At 37.4% G+C, this 18,313-nt stretch overlaps 1 protein-coding gene, 2 non-coding genes and 1 pseudogene across 3 annotated transcripts; 2 read left to right on the top strand and 2 right to left on the bottom strand.

The window, feature by feature from the left end:
• Nucleotides 1–1,006: 1,006 nt before the first annotated feature.
• On the bottom strand, nt 1,007–5,372 carry LOC132190873 (uncharacterized). The gene is made up of 6 exons (XM_059605903.2): nt 5,283–5,372; nt 4,529–4,533; nt 4,139–4,457; nt 3,877–4,012; nt 1,973–2,064; nt 1,007–1,567 (listed from the first exon to the last, which is right to left on the bottom strand). Exons 1-6 carry the CDS (start codon nt 5,370–5,372, stop codon nt 1,007–1,009), a joined length of 1,203 nt encoding a protein of 400 aa, XP_059461886.2.
• Nucleotides 5,373–7,439: 2,067 nt separating this feature from the next.
• Nucleotides 7,440–7,547, bottom strand: LOC132191201 (small nucleolar RNA R71). The gene has a single exon (XR_009441229.2). It is a non-coding gene; the product is annotated as a small nucleolar RNA R71 (small nucleolar RNA).
• Nucleotides 7,548–11,937: 4,390 nt separating this feature from the next.
• LOC148583663 (small nucleolar RNA R71) lies at nt 11,938–12,044 on the top strand. Its single transcript, XR_015909181.1, has one exon. It is a non-coding gene; the product is annotated as a small nucleolar RNA R71 (small nucleolar RNA).
• Nucleotides 12,045–16,939: 4,895 nt separating this feature from the next.
• Nucleotides 16,940–18,273, top strand: LOC148583664 (uncharacterized; annotated as a pseudogene).
• The last annotated feature ends 40 nt before the right edge of the window (nt 18,274–18,313 follow it).

Genomic DNA, 18,313 nt, shown 5'->3' on the forward strand with positions numbered 1-18,313 from the left:
GAAGCCTACAAAAGTATGGAAAACACAAAAAGGAATTAAAAAGACCTAATTAACTAAAACTAAAGGATTAAAACATGTAAGTTAAGGGCTGAAAATATGAATATTTTACCACATAACACACCCCCAAACATACACATTGCTAGTCCCTTAGCAATAGACAACTAAAAGCCAAAAATGAAGAACAGAAAACAAAAAGATAAATCCATCTTTCGTGAGATGTACGATTGCATTTAGCATATGCAACAAGCCTTTTAAACCTCTAGGAATTCCCTAGAGGATGAGTGAAGTCTCGTGAGGGTTTTCCATAAATGTTACCCACAAACATCATGCACAGTTCATGTTATCCCAAAAATTAAGTATCACTACTAGATTATGATTTTCATTCCTAAGCAAGCTTAAAAAGATGAACTCCATCTTCACAATGAATTCGAACATCAAAGTGCAATTACTTACAAAGGACATGCTAAATCATCACAAGTTTGAAATTTGTGTACAGTGAATTAGCACAAAATTATGAGGCTTCCAAATCTTTCCAACATGTAAAGTCTCCATCTCTCAAAATTCATTGAAACCCCTATTAGAATGAACAACCATGGCATATTTCTTTTTCTTCTTTTCTCTCTCTTTTTTTTTTGGTCTCGTTGTGCAATGTTTAGTTCCTTTAAGCTTTCTAATTGACCCATGTAGCGAGTGTTAAGTCAATGACTCCCAAACCAGATGGTTTTAGGGCATTAGGTGTAGAGAAACCCCTAAGGACCCACTAACTTGAGTCAAAAAGGCTACAGAACCAAACTAACCATGACATTGATCAAATCCAAATTTTTCACCTTTTGACGTGAACACTCAATGCTTTGAGGCAAGAGGTTCAATTACTCAGTGAAAAGCTCATCAATGATTATTTATTTCATTTATTTTTTTTTTATGTATATGCCACAGTGTTCATCTAATAAGTCGTCCAATTTCATCCAAGATATAGAAGCACACATATCAGACCTCATGTCATACCTCACAATTTCACTTCAAGATATGGTTTAGATATGTGTCCATTCACCTCCAAAGCTCCATGAGGAAACACCTTGGTCACTACACAAGGACCAAACCATCTAGACTTAAGTTTACCAGGGAAGAGTCTTAACCTTGAATTATAGATTAACACTTTATGTCCTACATGAAACTCCTTCCTGATCAGTTGCTTATCATGATAAACCTTGGTTCTTTCCTCGTAGAGCTTGGCGTTCTCATATGCATCATGCCGTAATTCCTCAAGTTCATTTAGTTGCATCTTTCTCTTGTCACCAACTTGTTTCATGTCAAAGTTGAACTTCTTGATGGCCCAATATGCTCTATGTTCTAACTCCACTGGTAGATGACAAGCTTTCCCAAAGACTAACCGATATAGGGACATGCCGATAGGCGTCTTGTATGCAGTCCTGTAGGCCCATAGTGCATTCAAGCGTAGAGACCAATCCTTCCTGCTGGGATTCATTGTCCATTCTAGGATGCTTTTGATCTCTCTGTTGCTTATCTCCACTTGACCACTAGTTTGAGGATGGTATGGAGTGCCAACCTTATGTGTGATCCCATACTTCTTTATCAAATAAGCAAAGGTATAATTGTTGAAGTGGCTACCTCCATCACTAATTATTGCCCTTGGCGTCCCAAACCTAGCAAAGATGTTTTCTTGTAAAAACTTCACAATCACTTTATGATCATTAGTCTTTGAGGGGACAGCCTCAACCCATTTGGACACATAATCCACCCCCACAAGAATATATAAATAACCATATGAGTTAGGAAATGGACCTATGAAGTTAATACCCCATACATCAAAGAGCTCTACCACTTGAATATTTTGCAATGGCATCTGATTTCTGGATGAGATGTTACCTGTCCTTTGGCATCTATCACAAGAGCTGCAAAACAAACAGGCATCCTTAAACACATTAGGCCAATAAAAACAAGATTGTAGTACCTTAAGAGCTGCTCTCTTTGCCCCAAAGTGTCCTCCACAAGCAAACTGATGGCAATGCTGCAATATGCTCAAGTGCTCCTCCTCTAAGACACCTTCGAGTGATTTGATCAGGGCAGAATTTGAACAAATAGGGGTCATTCCAATGGTAATGTCTAGATATAGACATCAACCTCTTCTTTTCTTGACTAGACATATCTAGAGGAACGACCTTGGCAATTATATAGTGGACAATATCTGCATACCATGGAAGTTGGACCTCTTCTGCAAACAACTACTCATCTGGGAAATTTTTGTTCAATGGAAGTTCATCTTCTTCTTCTTCATGAAGTAGTCGGGATAAGTGATCTGCCACCACATTCTCACTGCCCTTCTTGTCTCTAATCCCGAGGTCAAACTCTTGCAGTAATAGTACCCATCTGATCAATCTAGGCTTTGCATCTTTTTTAGCAAATAAATATCTCAAAGCAATATGGTCAATGAATACAATAACCTTAGAACCAATCAGATATGATCTAAGCTTCTCCAAAGCAAAAATGACAACTAACAATTCTTTCTCAGTGGTAGAATAATTTAGCTGAGCATCATTCAATGTTCTAGAAGCATAATAAATAGCATGGGGTACCTTATTGATTCTTTGACCTAAGATAGCTCCCAAGGCAAAGTCACTGGCATCACACATGAGCTCAAATAGTAGATTCCAATCAGATGCCATCATTATTGGTGCAAATGTGAGCAGCTTTTTCAATGTGTTGAAGGCAATCATGCATTCTTCAATCCATTCAAACTTGGCATCCTTGGCTAGCAGTGCATAGAGGGGTCTAGAAATCTTGGAGAAATCCTTAATGAATCTTTTGTAAAACCCAGCATGTCCAAGGAAACTTCTTACACCCTTTGTTGTCATAAGAGGGGGGAGTTTGGAGATGATATCGATTTTGGCCTTATCCACCTCAATGCCTTGTTGAACCATGAAGTGGCATTTTTCCCAATTGAGAACTAAATTGCATTCTTCACACCTCTTGAGGACACTCTTCAGATGATTAAAGCATTCATCAAAATTAAAACCAAAAATGCTAAAATCATTCATAAATACCTCAATGAATTTCTCCACCATATCTGAGGAAATGCTCATCATGCATCTTTGAAAGGTGGCCTATGCATTGCATGATCCAAATGGCATCCTTCTGTAGGCAAATGTGCCGAAAGGACATGTGAAGGTGGTCTTCTCTTGATCCTCTAGCGCTATTGCAATTTGGTTGTAACCACTGTACCCATCCAAAAAATAGTAGTGATGATGGCTAGCTAACCTCTCTAGCATCTGATCAATGAAGGGTAGGGGAAATGATCTTTTCTTGTCACCTTGTTCAGCTTTCTGTAGTCGATGCATACCCTCCAACCAACGGTTATTCTTGTAGGTATCAGCTCATCATCTTCATTCTTTACCACTGTGATCCCACTCTTCTTTGGAATGACTGGAACTGGACTTACCCGTAGTCTGAGATGGGGTAGATAATGCCAACATCCAATAGTTTCAATACCTCTGCCTTGACTACCTCTTTCATGTGTGGGTTGAGTCTTCTCTGTGCATCCCTGGTTGGCTTTGCTTCATCTTCAAGGAAGATTTGATGCATGCACTTGGCTGGACTTATCCCCACTTATCCCCTTGATGTCAACAATGGTCCATCCCAAAGTAATTTTATGCTCTCTAAGAACTCTTAATAGCTTCTCTTTTTCCCCACAACTTAGATTTGCAGCAACTATGACTGGTAATGTCTCATTTTCTCCTAAGTAGGCATATGTCAGATGCTCTGGCAATTGCTTCAATTCCAATTTTGGTGCCTGGACAATAGAAGGAACAAGAGTAGTATTAGTAGGCACAAGAGTCTCAAAAGGAGGGGTGTACTTACTTGGATATTTTGGAGAAGCCTCAAGAAGGTGTACAACTTCAATGATGTCATGAGTAACATCTTCAGATTTTGGCTCAATATCCAGTCTTATGAAACTATGGGTAAGGGTGGCCTCCATCGGGTTAATGTGATGGGCCTGAAAAACTTTCTCAACAATTCGTTGGATCATACAGACATTGAAGCATTCTAACTCATCTTGAGGTAATTTCAATGCATCGAATATTTTGAACTCTATCTTCTCACCATTCACCTTCATACTTACAATACCCTTTTTCACACATATTTTAGTATCAGCAGTGCCCATAAAGGGTCTCCCTAAGATGATAGGCAAAAGTGATGGCACAGAGGATTCTTCTATATCCAAAACAATAAAATCAGCAGGTAAAATGAATTCATCTACATTTACCAAGACATCCTCAAGTATACCTCTTGGTCTTTTAATGCTTCTATCTGCCAGTTGCAAAGTGATAGATGTTGGTTGAAGCTCCCCTAAACCCAACTTTTCATACACAATGTAAGGTAGCAAATTCACCCCTGCTCCTAGATCCAGTAGTGCCTTTTTACAAAGATGGTCTCCTATCCTGCAAGGAATGGTAAAACTACCTGGATCTTTTAGCTTTGGTGGTTGTTTTCTCAATAGCACCGCACTTACCTCCTCTGTTAAAGCCATTGTCTCATGCTCCTGAAACTTCCTTTTATGAGTACAACAATCCTTTAAAAATTTAGCATATGAGGGAATTTGTTGAATTGCATCCAATAAGGGAATGTTAATCTCTTCTTTTCTTAAAGTCTCAAAAATGTCAAGAAGCTGTCTTTCTTTCTTTGGCTTTACTAACCTTTGAGGGAAGGGTGGTGCATTCACCTTCTCCATTTTACTTACCTTGGATGTTGAGGCTTCATCTGGAGATGCTTGTGATGGCTCATCAACTCCTATGATCTTACCATTTCAAAGGGTTGTGACTGCTTTCAGCTGCTGGTGATCCCTTGGATTAGGTATTGTTTGGGATGGAAATTCACCCTGCTTTCTTTCACTCAGCTTATTAGCCATTTGCCCCATTTGTACTTCCAGTCTTTGAATAGCTTACTCGGTCCTTTGAATAGATTGATCATTCTTGGCATTGGTTTGTTGTTTGTTGCGCAATCACAAATTGTCATACAAGACTCTCCAGGTCATCCTTCTTTGGCTCCTGAGATGGTTGGACTACTTGTTGGGGGTTCCTTTGCTGTCCTTGAGGGTTCAGAATATTCAGATTGTTACTCCATGATAAATTATAGGTGTTGGAGTATGGATTGTTCTTGGGAGGATAATTGTTCTATCCCACATAATTCGCTTGCTCCTGATCTATAGATGAGTACAATGGACAAGTCTTAGTAGAGTGATCAGAATGGGAATATATGATACATACCTCGAGTTGTGTAGCTTGTGGACTAGGCGAGGTGTTCTGCACAGTCATGGCTTTGACAAGCATATCTAGCTTCCACTTCTTGGCAGCCATTGTTAAGTACCAATATATTCATATTTTAGCCCTTAAACTTATATGTGTTAATTCGTTATTACTGTTAGTTTGTGCTATTTTATTTTCCTTTTGTATTTTTTGTGTTTTTGTAGGTAGTGGAAGAAAAGAAAGCGTTTCCGGAAAAGTTCCAAGCTTAAAGGTCGAATTGGGAAGACCTAGAAGATATTGTTAAGCTTAACCAATCATGGTTAAGTTTAATCAAATAAAGGAAAGGATTAAATCGAAATTTCTCAAATTAGAGTCAAAATCGGATTGGATTCAAAATTGGATTATGCACACGTCTCAGTATTTTGACCATAACTTTCAGTTCCAATATCTGATTGATGTGATTCAAGCGGCATTGGAAAGTTAACTCAAAATTATACAAATAATTGTGAAATAGCATTTTCCTAATTTGGAGCGACGCTATGCCAAAATCACCCCGTAAGATAGGAATGCAATTTTGGATGAATCTTATTCCGATTTGGACTTAGGTTTTCTTTATCCTAAGCCCAATAAATAGATCTCTAAACCTCACAATTCAATAGACAATTTCAAGGAGACAACTTTGGGGAGAGGAATTGGAGGCTACTTCTAGGAGCGGTTTTCGGTTCTTTCTTTCCCATCTTCTTTTCTTTTATTTTAATTATGTATAACTAACTCTTAAGGAGGGCTAGATTGAAGCCCTAACTATTTTTATTTAATATTTCAATATTGGCACCTTTGTGATAATCATATTGTGTTGCTTAACTTGATTAATTCCTGTTTTCTTGAATTCCTCATATGTATGTGATTGGCCTTTATATGCATGTGGTATGGACTAGTTAATTAAATCAATTTAGATGATCGAGTCCTGCGTTTAAAAAGAGTAACAAAAGAAATTTACACTGGGTTCTTGGATTAATCAACATGGGGAACCGGGAGTAGACACTCATGCCCTAGGCCTCATGTGTTTGTCGATTTCCATATATTTATGATTTCTTAAAGAACAACTTAGTAGACACCCATGCTAAATCCTTTAAGAAATAAAAGAATTAGAGTAGACACTCATACCTAATTCGTTGCTTAGGGAAATCAATAGCTTAAGGAATAGCAACCTATTCCTTTAAGTTGGCAAACATTAAGTATTCATCATATGATTGGATCATTGGCATATTGTTATATTATCTAAGTATGATTAATGGTAGATATCAAAGCCCTACCTTTAGCTTTTCATTTATCTTTATATCTTTTTATTTCTTTTCACAATATCAATTCTAAAACAAAATTAACAATCCTCGTGGGATCGATCTCGTACTTATTACACTATACTATCATTTGATCTTGTGCACTTGCGAGTAAAATGTACAATTATTTTCCTATTAATTTAGGTAGATATTTGCACAACATGTTTTTGGCGCCATTGACAGGATTGTTCGATTTTGTTTGGATTTTTTTTTCCTTAGTTTATTTATTTATTTCTGTTTTTCTAGTTTTCCACAGTTGCTGTTTTGCCTCCGGAGGTGCACTCGAGCACCCATTCCAAGGTGATCGAGCGCACCAGTGCAATCAAGCGCACCTCACGGTGTGATCGATCGCACATCCGAACAGTAGCATAGAAACTATTTTAATTACATATCTAATTTATTTCTTTATTTTTATTTTTATTTTTCTTTCGTTATTTAATTTTCTTTTTGTTTTAATCATGTTGAGAAACAATACACCTCCGGTGCGAAAACCTATGAAAAATTCATTCAGTCCCCAGATCCTCAACTAGCCATCATGCATTAATTTCTAGTCCATTGTGCAGAGCAATTACGATTTATCTCCGCTGCTCAATATGAGTCCACATTATCAAGGCACACCTACAGAGAATCCATATTGGCATATTCAAGAATTCTGTGATCTTTGCCGAACTCAGAATGTTCAGGGTTTAACTCCAAAAGAAATCAAGTTAATCCTTTTCCATTTTTCTTTAAAAGATAATGCTAAGAGATGGTACAATTCTTTGGCAGTAGGTTCTATTCATACTTGGGATGAGATGGCCACAAAGTTCTTAAAGAAGTTTTTCCCAGCCCACAAGACAAGGCAATTGAGAAGGGAAATTCTGACTTTCCAACAAAAAGACGGAGACCCTTTCTTCGAGGCATGGGAACACTTTAAAGAACTACTTCTCAGATGCCCTCATCACAATATATCTCAAGACGATCAAGTACTGACATTCTATGAGGGTTTAAATGATCCTAACAAGAGTCTTGTAGATTTAGCTTGTGGTAGCATGTTGATGGAGAAAAGCAGCAAGGAAGCCATGGAGCTCTTCGAGACATTGAGTGAGCACTTCCAACAATTCCCATCTAAAGGGAGACAAGGATTCAAAAGAAAAGGCGTACATGAAGAGAGCACCAATGGTGGAAGTCAAGCTCAAATGGCTGCCATGGAGAAAAAGCTTGACATGCTCATGAAAGCTATGACTAATCATAGCAGTGCTCTTGGTCAACAAGTTACACAAGTCAAGGTATGTGCCATATGTTCCCATATTAACCACACCACTAAGACTTGTCCCATGTCTTCAATTGCAGATCAGGAGACATCTCTCATCAATTGGTCTCAACATTATCATGAAGAGGAGCCATCTCCAATCAATTGGCCTCAACAATACGAGGAAGAAAAAGTGTTCCAAAGTCAATTGGTGACCACTCCTCATGGACAATACATGAATGAAGAGTGCACTTATTATCATGAGCAAACAACCACCACACCTGGGAATGAAGAAATTGTTGACGAAATTTTTTGCGAGCCAAGTCTTGAGGACCCTTTGGGAGAGCGCTTTGATGAATTTGGAGGTGACCTAGACCTGGACAAGCTACTTGAGTATGCTGAAACAACTAATCAGCCAAGTCTTGAGGATCCGGTGGGAGAGCGTTTTGATCAAATTGTATGTGACCTGGATCTTGACAAATTCCTCAAGCAAGCTAAGATGTGTAGTGAGCCAAGTCTGGAGGATCCATTAGAAGAGTGCTTTGCTCAATTTGAATTTAATCTAGACCTTGACATGATACATGAGCAAGCTGAGGCCTTATTGGATTCCACTCCTGAGAACAACAAGGTGGAAGAGAGGAAGGAGGAGCAAACTGAGGTTCTAGAGGAACCACATCGGGAAAAGGAAGAGAGCACTAAGACTTCTTCAACATTAGCTCCTATTCCCGAATGACCAAGAATCCAAGAGAGAAGTTTGTTGGGGTTATGTCATGAGCAAATCGAGGACATCAAGATAGAAAAGCTCCCTGAGTTTTCTTCTTACTTTATTCCAGTTCATGAGTCCCCACCAGATGAGAAACTGTTTGAGAAAACTCAAAGTGGTCCTCCCCAATCTATAGACATTTGGAATCACCTTGCAATAGAAAAGATTCATTCCCTTTGGTGCAAGCGAAGAAAAGACTGGTGCTTCAAGTTTAAAGTGCCACGGTCTGGCTGAAGACGTTAAACTTAGCGCTCATGGGAGGCATCCCATAGCATATCCTTTTTATTTCTTTGTTTCTTTGTTTTTATTTCATTTTTAATTTTTTTTTTCCTTTGTTACTGTAGTGTTTTGTTTTGCAGGGACAAATGTGCTTCAACTCAAGTTTGGGGGTATGCTATGAGCCATGCTATTCCAGAAAGTTTCATCCATCTCCCGAGTAAGATCTTTCCATGCTATATACACATTGGGGCCAATGTGTAATTTAAGTTTGGGGGTATGGGAGACACTTTACACACACTTTGTCCCATTTTTTGAAAAAGGAAAAAAAAATATGCATGTTCATGTTGTCTTAAAATTTTGGTTGATCTTAAAAATTGTGATTTGATTCTCATTGGTGAACTTAAAATTTTGAACACATGATCTGATGATAGGATTTTTCAATTTGGTTACTTGCTTTTGGCAGTTGAGAATTCACATGTTTGATATGACTTACACAAGCACATTAGCACATAATTTGTGGGGTATGACATGAAAGTCTGATGTGTGTGTTTCTATGTCTTAGGTGAAACTGGATGACTTATTAGATGGATAATTTGGCATATATATATATATATATATATATAGAGAGAGAGAGAGAGAGAGAGAGAGAGAGAAAGAGTATAGGAAAGCTTTTCACTAAGTAACTGGACCTCTTGCCTCAAAGCATTGAGTGTTCACGTCAAAAGGTGAAGAATTTTGATTTGGTTAATGTCATGGTTAGTTTGGTTTCGTAGCCTTTTTTACTAGAGTTAATAAGTCCTTAGGGGTGTTTTACACCTAATGCCCTAAAACCATCTGGTTTGGGAGTCAATGACTTAATACTTGCTACATGGGTCAATTAGAAAGCTTAAGAGAGCCAAACATTGCACAACCTGACCAAAAAGAAAAAAAAAAATGTTATGCCATAGATATTCATTCTAATGGAAATTTTAGTGAACTTTGAGATATTGAGACATTGCACATTGAAAATAATTAGAAGCTTCATATTTATGTGCTAGTTCACTTTACACTGTTTCAAACTTGTGATGCCTTAGCCTGTCTTTTGTAAGTAATTAGACTCGAAAATTCCAATTCATTATGAAGATGGAGTTTATCTTTTTAAGCTTGCAAATGAATGAAAATCATACTTTTGAGTGACACTTAAGTTTTGGATAACATGAATTTGTGTGTAATGTTTGTGGGTAACATTTTTGGAAAACCCTCACGAGACTTCACTCATCCTTTAGGGAATGCCTAGAGGCTTAAAAGGCTTGTTGCATATGCTAAATGCAATCGTACATCCCAAGAAAGATGGGTTTATCTTTTTGTTTTCTGTTTTTTCATTTTGTTTTTAGTTTCGTATTGCTAAGGGACTAGCAATACGTAAGTTTGGGGGTGTGTTAAGTGCCAAAATATTCATATTTTAGCCCTTAAACTTATATGTGTTAATTCCTTAGTATTGTTAGTTTGTGCTATTTTATTTTCTTTTTGTATTTTTTGTGTTTTTGTAGGTAATGAAAGAAAAGAAAGAGTTTCCGGAAAATTTCCAAGCTTAAAGGGTGAATTGGGAAGACCTAAAAGATATGGTTAAGCTTAACCAATCATGGTTAAGTTTAATCAAATAAAGGAAAAGATTAAATCGAAATTTCTCAAATTGGAGTCAAAATCGGATTGGATTCAAAATTGGATTCTGCACATGTCTCGGTATTTTTACCATAACGTTCAGCTCAAATATCCGATTGAGGTGATTCAAGAGGAATTGAAAATCTAACTCAAAATGCTACAAATAATTGTGAAATATCATTTTCCTAATTTGGAGCACTGCTATGCCAAAATCACCCTGAAAAGATAGGAACGTAATTCTGGACGAATCCTATTCCGATTTGGACTTACGTTTTCTTTATCCTAATTGGACTAGGACTTAAATCTCCGAATTTTCTAGGATTACTATGGCTTCTAGGACTCTCCTAAGCCCTATAAATAGATCTCTAAGCCTCACAATTCAATAGACAATTTCAAGGAGACAACTTTGGGGAGAGGAATTGGAGGCTACTTCTAGGAGTGGTTTTCGGTTCTTTCTTTCCCTTTTACTTTTTTTTTTTAATTATGTATAACTAAGTCTTAAGGAGGGCTAGATTGAAGCCCTAATTATTTTTATTTAATATTTCAATATTGGCGCCTTGTGATAATCATATTGTGTTGCTTAACTTGATTAATTCCTATTTTCTTGAATTCCTCTTATGTATGTGATTGGCCATTATATGCATGTGGTATGGACTAGTTAATTAAATCAATTTGGATGATCGAGTCCTGAGTTTAATAAGAGTAACAAAAGAAATCCACACCGGGTTCTTGGGTTAATCAACATGGGGAACCGGGAGTAGACACCCATGCCGTAGGCCTCATGTGTTTGTTGATTTCCATAGATTTATGCTTTCCTAAAGAACAACTTAGTAGACACCCATGCTAAATCCTTCAAGAAAGAAAAGAATTAGAGTAGACACTCATACCTAATTCGTTGCTTAGGAAAATCAATAGCTTAAGGAGTAGACACCCATTCCCTTAGGTTGGCAAACATTAAGTATTCATAATATGATTGGATCATTGGCATATTATTATATTATTTAAGTATGATTAGTGATGGATATCAAAGCCATACCTTTAGCTTTTCATTTATCTTTATATCTTTTAATTTCTTTTTCACAATATCAATTTAGTGACAATTTGATATTTTTATCAATTCTAAAACAAAATCAACAATCCTCGTGGGATCGATCTCGTACTTGTTGCACTATATTATCGTTTGATCTTGTGCACTTGCGAGTAAAACGTACAATTATTTTCCTATTAATTTAGGTAGATATCTGCACAACAGCCATCTAATTTTGTGATCCACCATTCAGGTTCACCTCATACATGCCTTTACTTTTTACTCCTCGCCTTTCTCTGAAACAGAATTGTTAGGAGTGTTCACTCAGTGTTTCGAAGAGCTTCATGGCTTCCTCACTACTTTTTTCCATAAGTGCACCTCAACAAGCTAAATCAATCATTCCTTTGTTAGTGTCATCTAACCCTTCATAAAAAATTTGTACCTAATCATCTTGAGGTATGTTGTGATGTGGACACTTAAGAAGCAGCGTATTGAAGTGGTCCCATGCTTCAAAGAAAAAGTCTCCATCTCTCTGTTGAAAAGACTGAATCTCCCTTTTGAACTGCCTTGTCTTTTGAGCTAGGAAAAAACTTCTTTAGGAACTTACTAGACAACTCTTCCCAAGTATAAATGGAATCTGTAGGCAAGGAATTATACCATAACTTAGCATTATCTCTTAAGGAAAAAGGAAATAAGACTAACCTGATTCCCTCTGAATTTAGGCCTTGTATGTGTTGATGTTTGTAGAGATCAAAGAACTCCCAAAGGTGCAAGAGTGGATCCTCAATAGCTGTGCCCTTGAAGTGAGTTAAAGTATTGAGTATTTGCGGGGATATATAGTAACTTCCTTCCGCCTCTGGTTGATAAGCGATGCATGATGGCTGGTTAAGGTTCTGCAGGATGAAAGACTATTTCATAGGTCTTTGCACTAGTGGCGGATTCTCTAGAAGATCTTCCATTGTTTCCTCAACTTCCTCTTCCTCTTCTGTGTCGAAGTTGTCTCTAGCCCTTTGTTGAATGGCCCACTCAATTTCTGGATCGAGTGGAAGGATGGTTGAGGCTTGATATCGACGACCTTGCAGTCACAGCAACTTCAGTACTGTTGTCCGAATACTCCCTGGAACTGCGCTCGATTGCAAGTTAGTACGCTCGATCGCATTGTGCTCAATCGCACTCGGTCTCCGCTCGATTGCAGTAACAGAATACAGGATGCCCCAAAGCTGAAACAGAACAGAAAACAAAATCAAAAAAACAAAAAATATTTTTGATTTTTGATAAAAATAGAATTAAAATTGAAAATTGAAATAACCAAACTAAAAGAAAATAATTCTAAACAAAATTTGACGCAATCCCTGGCAACGGCGCCAAAAACTTGTTGTGCAAATATCTATCTAAATTAATAAGCAAATAATTGTATCTTTTACTCGTAAGTGCACAAGATCAATATAGAAGTGTAGGGTGCAAGTACGAGATCATTCCCACGAGGATTACCAAATTTTGCTTAAAATAAATTCCATAAGTAAAACAAAACAAAGATTTATTTTGAGTTGTTAATAATAAAAAGGTAGGGCTTCGATATCCACCGCTAATCATGCTTATATAATATAACAATATGCCAATGCTTTAATCATGTTATGCATACCTAATGTTTGTCAACCTAAAGGCATGGTTGTATACTCCTTAAGCTATATATTTTCCTTAGCAGCGAGTTAGGCATGGGTGTATACTCTAACTCGTTTCTTTCTTAAGGATTTAGCATTGGTGTATACTAAGTTGTTCTTTAAGAAAGCATGAATCTATGGAAATCGACAAACACATAGAACCTAGGGCATCGGTGTATACTCCCGGTTTTTCATGTTGATTAACCCAAGAACCCGGTGTGAATTTCTTTTGTTACTCTTATTAAACCCAGGACTCGGTCATCCAAATTGATTTAATTATCTAATCCATACCACATGCATATGTTGATCAGACAAACACATATGAGGAATTCAAGAAAACAAGAATTAATCAAGTTAAATATCACAACATGATCATCACAAAGGGGCCAATATTAAAATATTAAATAAACATAATTAGGGCTTCAATCTAGCCCTACTAAGTAATTTAGTTACACATGAGTTTGATGTTAAACATCTTTATAAAATAAAATAGGAAGGAAAAGAATAAACCCGAAACTTGAACTTGAAGAGCTCCAATTCTTCTCTCCTTGGAAAATTGTGTGTTTATTCTAAAGGTTTAAGGGTCTATTTATAGGCCTTAGGAACACTCTAGAAACCCTAAAAATCGTAGGGTTTGAGCCATAGTTTGCACAAGGCTTCAAAACCCAAAAAGAAAACACTTTTCAGAATAAGGCTGCGGCTGACTTGCTCCTCACGCACGGGTGTGCTCGATCGTATCCTGTGTTCGATCGATCGCAGGACTGCGATCGATCTCCTGTGTTAGGCGCTCGATCACAAATGCGATCGAGGCTGCTTTTTGTGTGCACGCCTTGTGCTCATCTGGTCCTCTTGCTTGTAATGCGCTCGATCGCAAGTCTCCTGCGATCGATCACACTACCAAAGCCTTCAACTTTTCCCAAATTTGCTCTTTAAGGCCAAAACTTCCAGATTTGCTTCCTTTTCTTCCAAAGGCCTACAAAAACACAAAAAACCAAAAAAGGAAATAAAATGGCATAAACTAACAACACTAAGGAATTAACACATATAAGTTTAAGGGCTAAAATATGAATATTTTGGCACTTAACAAAACTAGGAGTGGCACGGTTGCCACTACGGACCTTGCTTTAGAATCTTTGTGACATCCTATAAATTTTATAGATTAAAATAAAATTATAAAGCATTTTGTTTATATAATATATATATATGAGGACTCTTTTAGTTAGGAGAATATTAGTGGGGTTATTAGCCTATTAAATATTTGGGAGCTTTTAGATTTATTGCTTAATAATAATAATAATTACTTAAATAAATAAAAGAAGAAGAGGCATAGCCTCCAAGCCATCAACGTGTCCTACCCCTTTTGAAGGTGCCATGTGTTTTCATGCAAGCCTCCACGTAAGGAGCATGTGTCCTCTTGCATGCTTCCTTCTATAGCCCTTTTTACACATGTCAATAAGCTTCGTTTATTTCTTATTTTATATCTCTCTCAGCTCTCCTTCCTCCACTATATATATATACCCAAGGTCTTCTCCTCCCCGCACGACCTCAATAGTAGGTATTTTTAGTTTCTCTTTTAGCAACTCCCATTCTAGCATAGTAGTGGTAAGTCCCCTTCTCTATTATTATTATTTTTTATTTTATTTTCTTCAAAGAAATTTAGGATAAGTTAGTATTTGCTTCTTATGGGTATTTTAGGATTCTTGTATGGGTGGTTATTTATGAAGTTTGACTCTTATTATTGAAATGTTAGTTTGTAGATTTTATAGAGATTATATATATATTTTGTTTAGACAGATTTTTGTGATTAAATATTATACATCCATGATAATGATAATAGCAATAGTAAATTTTTTATATGTGTAAGACTTATTGGATAAATGATTAGCACCTCACGCATGTATATATATAAATATATATAGCCATGTTGTTTTGTGTGTATATATATATATATGTAAATATATATGTAGCATTTTTTTTTGTATATATATATTTACACGTACACAATATTTGGGGGATTCTGTTTGATCTTTAAAGATATATATGGATATTGTAGACTAGATTTCATGCATCACGAGAGACTAAATAGATAGATATATATATAGTAATTATTGAATAAAGTTCCTGTCGTGTGCAGTGATTCTAAGTAAATATGTATATGTATATATATATATATACATACCTGTGCAATTACACATGGGCGACCATACACCCACACACACACACACACACACACACACACATATATATATATATATATATATATATATATATATATATTTTATTTAAAACTTTGACTAAAACTTTAAATACTCTTCTAAGTTCATCTTTACAATTTATTTAGGTGAAAGGACGACTCGACCCAACCCAGCGTCAAATCCAAGTAAGGGGACACAACACCAAAAACCCCAACAAATTTTTATTATAAATCTTTTGAAAAATGTTGGGCATTTTATAAAGAATCCACTTACATGATTTTTAATTGCACTTCCTTTCATATTTTAATGCCAAGTTTTATTCAATCATATTGTTTAAGAATTTTATATGTTACAGTTACCATATTTCATGATTTATGCATAACTGCAATTATGAATGAAAAGAGCTCTCAAAGTCATGGCACAGATGAGTTTACAGATCATATGAAATGTTATATGTGCATTCATGGCACAGTATACAGTTACAGATGAGTTTATAGATTATATGAAATATTGTATGTGCATTCATGTTAAAAATGTTTAACCCGAGACACGATTATAGTGACTATCGATACCGCATAGGGTAGCATGGCAAGCACACCGAAGGACGGTTACGAGAAGGTGTGTGCTACCAGCCAGGTGGCCTTCACCTAGGGAAGTTCCCAACCTGGTAGCTCTCCCCTGTGACGACAGGATGAGCATATAGGTCCTTCGGGACAAGCCAACATGCGCCGCTCACGGTAAATTTGTGGTGTCGAGTCAAAAAGGTAAAACAGTAGTTTTGAAAGAAAGTAAAAGGAATTGCTTGCATATCTTAGAAGTTACTTGCTATTTTTGTATTAATTGTCAATTATTTTATTATTGTGCATAATTGAGATTATAGCATAAATTTTGCATAGTATGTTTTATAGCATCTTGGTGTTGTGGCTACTTACTGAGTTGTCGAACTCACCCCTTTTCCCTTTTATATTTTTTTCAGATGCCGTTGTATATAATAGTGTTGAGAATGGGGCTGCCCGTAAGTGTTCTCATTCTTGAGGACCCTATTATATGGCCCTATGCTTGGGATACCTGGACCTACTGCTTTGCGGAGCCGTATGAGTGTGAGAGCTTGGGATTCCAATGGGTTGCAAAGATCAAGCCATTGTTGTGCAGACTTTTGTTTTTTTTGTAGACTGCACAATTTTTGTTATGTACATATAGGAGAACACTTGAAGCATGGGGAGGCTATAACCCCCTATAGTGGTCACTTTTGATTATGCCTCCTGATAGGGCTTGAAATGTTTGTTTGGATGCCCAGCTCATGTGTAAACGAGATTTTGTAAATGTTCGTAGTAAAACACTAATTCTATATAACTTTTTGACTTCCTATCTTTACTTGCTACTTAGTATTAATGTAATGATCTCTGATAATTGTTCTTTAATTGTTGTGATTTTCTTTTTAAGTTCGTATTTCCCCTATTCACCTTATTCGGGGGCGTGACAAGTATGGTATCAGAGCCAAGTCAACTATGAGTTTGACTTGTATTTCTTTTAACCTAGGAAATAACGTGGAAACCTAGGCTTAGGTCAGATTGCATCACTACGCTTTTGATACGTACAGAGTCATGGCAAAAGGAGGAGAAGGATCATCCCAAGGTTTGGAAGTTGAGGCTACTCCGGATATGGCTCAGATGTTTCAAGCTATGGCTAGGCAATTCGTCACGGCCATAACTGATCTTAGAGGAGAAGCACCCCGTGAGGATGAGCGCGGCTGCCCATTCAAACGCTTCGAGCGACTCCCCATTCCTCCGTTCGATGGGAAACGAGATCCTATGGAGTGCGAAAATTGGCTAACCGACGTGGAAGAAATTTTGCGACTTGCAGGTTGAACGGAAGAACAAAAAGTACAATACACCGCTTTTCGACTGTCGGGTGAAGCCAGGCACTGATGGACCGTCAAGAAGGTATTACTGATTCAAGAACTAGGCAAGGAGGAAGCAATCTCTTGGCTGCGATTTCATAAAGAATTTCTCCAGCAATATTTTCCCAAGATTCTCAGGGACGCAAAGGCTCGAGAATTCATGGACCTCACCCAGGGAAACATGACAGTCGCCCAGTATGCTGGCCGCTTTAATGAATTGGCTCGCTTTGCTCCCTACCTGGTGGCGGATGAACAAAATCGAGTAAGTTTGAACAGGGTCTCAACCCATGAATCCATGAACGTGTTGTATGCTTTGAAATTCAAGATTTTGTGGAATTAGTCAACAAGGCCTCTCTAGCTGAGGAGAGCGTGAGGAGGAGTGCTTTGGCAATGGCGGAAACATGAAAGAGGGCTGCACTCCCACCAAATCAAAACCAAGCTGGATGGAAACGAAGACCGAACGAAAATAATCATGGAGTCAAATCCATAGGGAATGGACCAAGTTCAGCCATCGGGGCGCCTTGTCCAAAATGCCAACGCCCCCACTACGGATTGTGTCGTACGGGGACTAATATGTGCTACCGATGCTGTCAGGCCGGTCCCTTTGCACGGGATTGCCAAAGGGCAAAAGGAGGTGCTTCATCACTACAAGCAAGGAATAATCGCATACCACCCACTCCAGCCAGGGTTTATGCCCTCACACTAGGTGAAGCAGAAACGGAGAATGGAGTAGTCACATGTATTCTATCTCTCTTATTTGGCAAGGCTGTGGTTTTATTCAATTCTGGAGCTACTCATTATTTTATATCAGCTAAGTATGCTAGGAGATTTTGTATTAATATAAAACCAATGGAAGTAGGAGTGATAGTATCTACCCCGGTAGGCCAATCAGTGTTATGTAGGAAAATAGTCTTGGGTTGCCCAATTCTTATTGAGGGAAGAACCCTCATGGCTAATTTGATAGTGTTCGATATGGAAGGGTTCGATATTATCTTCGGAATGGATTGGTTATCAAACAATCATGTCATCATTGATTGACACAACAAAGAGATAATTTTCAGATTTCCAATTGACTCCG

Source organism: Corylus avellana, chromosome 9, assembly GCF_965113065.1.
Source record: "Corylus avellana chromosome 9, dhCorAvel1.hap1.2, whole genome shotgun sequence".
NCBI lineage: Eukaryota > Viridiplantae > Streptophyta > Magnoliopsida > Fagales > Betulaceae > Corylus > Corylus avellana.

What these genes read in the sequence shown, in the direction of transcription:
- LOC132190873 (XM_059605903.2), bottom strand. Translation starts at nt 5,372, where the DNA reads ATGGCTGCCAAGAAGTGGAAGCTAGATATGCTTGTCAAAGCCATGACT. An exon ending in GGCTTCTCCAAAATATCCAA is followed by an intron (nt 2,065 to 3,876) that starts GTAAGTACACCC and finishes AATCACTCGAAG; the next exon opens with GTGTCTTAGAGGAGGAGCAC. An exon ending in CAAAGAGAGCAGCTCTTAAG is followed by an intron (nt 1,568 to 1,972) that starts GTACTACAATCT and finishes ATCACACATAAG; the next exon opens with GTTGGCACTCCATACCATCC.